General features: G+C 68.6%; 1 protein-coding gene across 1 annotated transcript in view; it reads right to left on the bottom strand.

The window, feature by feature from the left end:
* The window catches only part of LOC146596140 (protein sidekick-2-like), a 14,587-nt gene extending 8,277 nt beyond the window's left edge, over window positions 1-6,310 (bottom strand). Inside the window, exon 1 of the mRNA XM_085304799.1 lies at window positions 6,085-6,310. Coding sequence (XP_085160925.1) covers window positions 6,085-6,163 — 79 coding nt within the window. The 5' untranslated portion in view covers window positions 6,164-6,310. The remainder of the gene's footprint in view (window positions 1-6,084) is intronic.
* Between the last annotated feature and the right edge of the window lie 6 nt (window positions 6,311-6,316).

The raw sequence follows: 6,316 nt of genomic DNA on the forward strand, positions 1-6,316 counted from the left end.
GGCGCGCGCGGCCGCTGGGGACGACGGCCCGCACGGCGCGAGCGGCACCGTAAAGCCCCAGCTAACACCCGGCGCTCGGCCTAGATCCAGCCCGCTCCCTCCCTCCCTGCGACGGCGCCGGCCCCAGCCGCGCGCAGCAAAGGCAGCTCCCGGCCCCCGCGGAGCGTGCGGGGACCCGCTTGGCCCCCCAAATCCGCCCCAGCCTCGCACTCGTGGGACCGGGGGCTCGAGGGGGGACGCGCAGGTCGCCGCCTCAGCCGGCAGCATATACAGCAATTAGCTATCGCGGCTCCAGCGAGCTCAGTAGTTTCTCTCTGCTAACGGTCAAAGCGCCCGCGGGCCCCCGGGAGAGCCGCCGGCACGCGCAGCACAGCCGGCCGCCAGCTGCAACGCTCCGAGGAGGGTGACGGCAGCGACAGCCGCTGGCTCGGAGCCGCCGCAGCCCGGCCTTGGCGTTCCTGGAATCGCCACCGCGCCGTCCCCGCTGCCGGCCGGGATGCCCAGCTGCCGGCACGCGGTGGCAGCTGGTCTCGGTGCCCAGGGCCTTCCCCGGTGCACGGTGGCCTCTGGCCAGGAGGTGACACGGATCCGCAGCAGGGAGGTGACAACACTGATCAGCCCGCAGCCGCCAGTCACAGCGTCCCCAGGGCTGGATGCCGGAGAGCCTCCCCGTGCCCAAAAACCTCTGTTTCTGGGGGGACCGAGGGCAGGGACACAAGCGAGCCTCCCCCCGACTCGGAGTGGGGAGACAAAGGGGGCCGGGGGACCAGCTGCAGCCCAGGAATGTCCCCTGCCCTCGGCCCCGTTCCCAGGGATCAGGTTACCCAGTTCCCAGGCAACCCGAGCCCGGCGCGGCTTTCCAGGCGCAGGCATTCCTGCGCCCCGCGGGGCTGGGGGCAAAGGGAGGGGGCCGGAAAGGGGGAGGCCGGCTTTCTCCTGGCGCAGACAGGTGGTCTGTGTCAGCCTCAAAGAGAAAAAGAGTGGCCGGGAGGAATGCAAAAAGCATCCCTCCGGGCATGGGGAGGGGGGGGAATGCAAAAAGCATCCCTCGGAGCAAGGGGGGAATGCAAAAAGCAGCCGGTTCCCGGCCCCTCCAATGGCTGCATCCTGAACCGAGCCTGCTCCCCAGGCCCCGCAATGGCCCGCACCCACCCGGCGGGGCAGCCGGAGCCCAGGGCAGCGCCCGCATGTCCCACAGGGCTCGCGTGCCTGGCCGCCCGCGGGTGCTCGGAGCAAGGAGGGATGCCAGGCAGCGTCGGCGCAGCTGATCGGAGCTGCTCCCGGCAGATTCCTGCCCTCGCAGCCGGGAGAAGGGTGGCCCAAACGCACCCAGGAGCCACTTGCAGAGTGCTCTGGGCAAGCAAAGGGACAGGAGGGCCACAGCAGAGAGGAGGCAGCCGGTGGCCCCAGGAGGAGCTGGCTCTGCTGCCCACCCTGTTGCTGGTCCCCAGGGAGCAGCCCCAGCCCTGTGCCACCAGCTCCACGCACTGCTTCTTCACGGGTGCAGGGCATCTCCCCCATCCCGACCCACCCTCCTCCGGGGAGCTGCCGGGCTGTCCCCAGCGCCCCGAGCCGGCCTGGCCCCACGGCYGTGCCTTGTCCCAGGGTGAAGGCTCGTTGGAGAGCTGGTGTCCAGCACGGCCATGCAGCAGAGTGGGGGCTCCATCACCCTTCGTTAGCGCAATCACATCACCACTGACAGCAGCATATTTATTACTGGCCCAGCATCGAGCATTTTTCACCCAGCGACACGCGACTTGCTAAGGAGCGAGAGGGAGGTAACGAGGCCCCGGGGTCCTGGCCGAGCTGCTCCGCCTGCAGCGAGGACGCCCGCGGCCGAGCACCTGGGGTTCTGCTCCCGCGTGGCTCTGAGCCCCACATGCCCCCACGGGCTCCAGGACGTCACCCCCCCACACCACCACCAGCCACTGCTGGGGCAGCGAGCGGGGCCGTGCCTGGAGCATCGGGGCTCGGCCGGGAAGGACGGGTGCTCCGCTCCCATGCACTGGGCTGGGGCAGGATGGAGCCATCCCCCRGGTGCAAGTGACCTCCCGGGGCTCCGACGGCCCCCAGGTGAGAGCCCCTTGGGGGCTCCTGCTGAGCAGCCCCTTCCTGGCAGGGCTCAAACCCCCCCAGCTCCGCCGCCGGGTCCGAGGTGCCGGGGACGGGGACAAGGTTTGCAGAGACGCGCAGACAGACGCAGGGTCACGGCTCATCACAGCCGCCCCACGAGCCTCGCTCGCCTCCTCCCTCCCTCCAGGTTTAACCACCAGCGTTTTTCCAGGATCACGAGCAACCTGCACCCGTCTGCCTCCCTCCCTGCCCAGCCCCTTCACTCGCTCCTGCTGGGCAGAGCTGCCACCGCAGCCTAATCCCCATCATCCAGGGACGAGCAGCGCTCGACCGCCGTCACGGCCAACCCCGCAGCCCCCAGCACCTCCGGCCAGCCCGGGCCGCCGGCGTGGGCCAAAGYGTGCCAGCAGCTCCAGCCCCGGAGCTGCCAGGCGGAGAAACCGCTGCAAATGCGCAATTGCCCTCCTCGATCCCGGGCAGCCCCTGGCCTCTTGGGCTCCAGGGCATCACGGCTTGGCACAGGGGAGGGAGCACTTGCACCTGAACCGCCGGGGAGCCGCATGTCCCGCCGCCGGGGACGCACCGGTCACAGCCGTGCTGCCCCCAGAGCAGACCGCATCCCCTCCCCCTTATCGGGTTATCGGGTCATCAAAATTTCATTGCCGTGCCGCCACTAATGGCTTCCAAAGAAGCATCAAATTTTAATCTTCCTTTCCCCTAAAAGCCACTTTCCTTCCTGAGCCAGAGCTTTGCACAAGGCCACCAGCTAGCRTGGCAGGCAAGCTCCCGGGGAGGGGGGCACCTGGCTTGGTGGTCCCTGCCCCYGAGGGGGGGCAGCAGGGCAGCACAGACCTGCCCAGGGTGCCAGAGCACTCAGTTTGAGGGAAGTCGTGATCAAAACCCCATCCCCATGCCCAGCCCAGGACGGCAGCTTCGGGAGCCCCGGGACAGTGTGCAGCATCCCCAGCCCCGAGGGCAGCCTGCCCGCAGGCAGGTGCCAGCCCCGGCCCGCTGCGTACCAAGGCCCGGCAGCAYCGCGGAGGCTCTCGCGGGCAGAGGGGCCCTCACATGAGCCCCGAGTGCTGCCTGCTCCAGCTGGCACATGCCCAAGCCTGGCACCAGCAGCACATCCACCGCAGCGCCCCAGGAAGGGGCCAGGGCTCGTCCCCCTCCAGCCCAGGGCTCTGCCCCACTCATGCAGACATGCCCAGGGACCACGCGCGGGTGCCAGCACCCCCAGCTCCAGCCCCTAATAAGCCTCTTTGGCCAGGGCTGCCCATCTTGGTCCCCTGCCCCAAATCCCGTCTGGAACCTTAAGCCTCCCAAATCCCTCCTGGGACTGGCYGCAGCCTCACCAATCCCATCAGCGGCGCTGCGCCGGCACCGGGGCTCCCCGGGGCCACGCTCCCAGCGGGGAGACCGCCACCCCAGGGCTCGCAAAACCCGCAGAGACACCTCGGCTCCCTCCCCAAAGCACAGCATGGGGGACGGAGCCCGGGCACCCCAGGACGCCAGGTCATCCTCCGCCCCCGTCCAGCTCCAGGGAATCTCATCGGCTCGCTAATCGGCTGAGGGCATCTTTGCTCCGAGCAGGCGCCCGCGGGCTCCGGCGTCGCGGCCGGGGCAAGGGGCGCACTGCGACACCGCCGCCGGCCGCGGCCGATTAGCCTTGCGCCAAGCACCGCCTTCAGCTCCGGGTGATTAGCGCAAGGCCCCTAATCAATAAGTTATTTTTTGCCATGGGTAATTAATAATTACACAGCACAGCCAGGCTGTAATTAAACTTCCGTCCCACCTCTCCCTGGCATCGYGGGGCCTTTGTTTTAGCGACGGCGGGTATCGAAACGCTGAATTCTCCTTGGCTGGGAGCCCTCGCGCCCCGGCCGGGAAGGTCTYGGGAAGGTCTCGCTCCATTCCCTTCCTCCTCCCCCGCTCCTTTCTCTCCCGACTGATCCCGCTCGCTCCGGCTGCCTCAATCAATAGCGCGCTGCCGCCTGGCCATGGGCAGCCCCTCGCCGCAGGCCCCCGAGGGCGATGCCCCCCGGGACACGGCGCAGCCGCCTGCCCCACCCCACTGCTCTCTCCCTGCCCGGTGCAGCAGATCCCGGGCAGGAGCTGAAGCCAGGGGTTGTGCCCACAGGCTGCACCTTCCCCGGCTCCTTTGCCCCAACTGGCTGCTGAGACCATCGTCATCGTCACGGTGCACATCAGYCCTCACCCGCTCCCAGCAGGCTCAGGCGGTGACCCTGTTAATCGGTCCCTGGGGCTTTTCCAGACCCCGGGACGGGCCGCCCTGGGGCAGGGTTAGCGAGGCACGCGCCGGGCCCTGGCATCGCGCCCGAGGCCGGTCCCGCACGGGCGGCTCCGCGGCGGGGACAGGCTCCCGCTCTCGCCTGCCACGCGGCGCCGGGCTGGGGCACGCCGCCGGGCGCGCGGCGGAGCCGAGCAATGTCACGCTGCCTGCAAGGAGAACACATGCAACGTGCTGCAGGGAGCTGAAGCTGGAAAGCTCTGCTCACATAGCAGGGGAGAGGAAGGAAAGARCCAAACCCCTCTTCTTCTTGCCTCGAGAGGAGGCTGAAGCACAGACAACCCCGATCTCCCACCCCTTTGGGGGGACCCCAGAGCTCCATAAACAAATGGAAGGAGAGTCCATCGCACGGGGAGACTGTCCCGGAGCCGGGGAACAAACGGACCGCGGGGGACCCGCGAGACAGAGACGCCAGCCAGGAGAGAAACTCAGCAAGGGAGTGAATCAATCAAAGAGACCTTCACAGCTCCCCACACAGGGCCTGCCCGGATAATATACTGCCGCTTTAGATGTTATGTTCTGAACTTAATTACTGAGAAATTATAGCAGTGCTGGGGGAGGCTCAGGGGGAGCAGGAAGACGGGAGCGCACAGGGACTTCTGCCTCCGCTTGCTGCCACAAACAAGGGCAAGAGACATCGCGGGCGAGGGCCCCCGGCTGCTCCCTGCTGGGCCCCCGGGTTCGCAGCCTGCGTGTGCTCAGGCCAAGCAGCGGGGCCAGAGGTGCCCATGCTGCAGCCCTGCCAGCCAGGGAGCCTCCTCCGCATCCCCGCCGGAGCCTCCCGGGGAGGGACAGGACGCCAGGGCCCTCCCCRTGCCCCTGAACCCCGGCTGCACCCAGGAGGGCCACAGACTAGTTCTACGTCCCTCTCGGAGAACAGAGCAGTGGAAAACAGCCTGTGCAGTGCCAGAGCCCCGGGGGCAACGAGCAGGCAGGAGCTCACCCCACTCAGCGGTACCGCCTGGCCCCCAGGTCCCGCCGGGTGTGCAGGGAGCCCCAGGCACCTACGGCAGCATGAGGCAGCAGCTGCTTCTCCCCTTAAAATCCCAGGCTCCTGCCCGGTCTGACCAGCAGGTTGGGGTAGACAGGACTGAGACGAAGGCAATAATCGCTTCCCAGGAGCTACCCAAACTTGCACCCCAAATCCTGCAGCGCAAGGGGAGAAGATCTCCCCAGGCGTAAAAACAGGCGCCTTTGTCCCCCTCTGCCCCAGGAGGATGTCCAGGCTCRCACGAGCATGGCCACCACAGTCTCTACCCCATGCGCAGGGCAGTGTTTGCCACCCCYAAACCCAGCTGAGGGGCAGCTGTGCGCTGGGGGAGACACAGCAGAGTCCTACTGCTCAGCTCCAGTGGGTCCTGGCCCCCCACTCAAGGGCTCTTCCCTTCCTGGGGGGGGGGGGTCGCTGAACTGCCCTAAGACTGCAGCCCCCATCCTAAGCTTCGGGGGCACCTCGATCCACGACCCCTCAGCTGTCTCCCAAACTTCCCCGGCCAGGGTGGTTTGGAGCCCCCCGGAGCACCCACCTTGGGGGGGGGGGGAAGCACCGCAGCAGCGAGGGGAGCAGAGCCGGGACCCTCCCGCATCCCCCCGGTTTCCAGCAGCAGAGTCAATGTCACAGCGGCGGCTAAGGAAGCCGCAGAGCCAGCGCGGGGGGAGCGCGCCGGCTCCGCGCCGGGGCCCCCGTCGCACCCGCTTACCTTGGGCGCCGGCTCCCGGGGGGCCGGGCAGGGCGAGCACGGCGAAGCACAGCAGCCCCCAGCTCCGCAGCCGGGCCATGGCCGCGGGCACGGGCGGGGGCAACTTCCCCGACTTTATAATCCGGGCGGCTGCGGCGCCGGTCCTCGCTGCTCTCCGCCGGCCACCGGCGCGTCTTCCGGGCGCGGGGACCCCCCGGCGGCCGCGCTGCCCGTGGCGGGGGAGGCAACGGCG

Source organism: Rhea americana, unplaced genomic scaffold (genome assembly GCF_003343005.1).
Source record: "Rhea americana isolate MKP2758 unplaced genomic scaffold, rheAme1 scaffold_21, whole genome shotgun sequence".
Classification (NCBI taxonomy): domain Eukaryota; kingdom Metazoa; phylum Chordata; class Aves; order Rheiformes; family Rheidae; genus Rhea; species Rhea americana.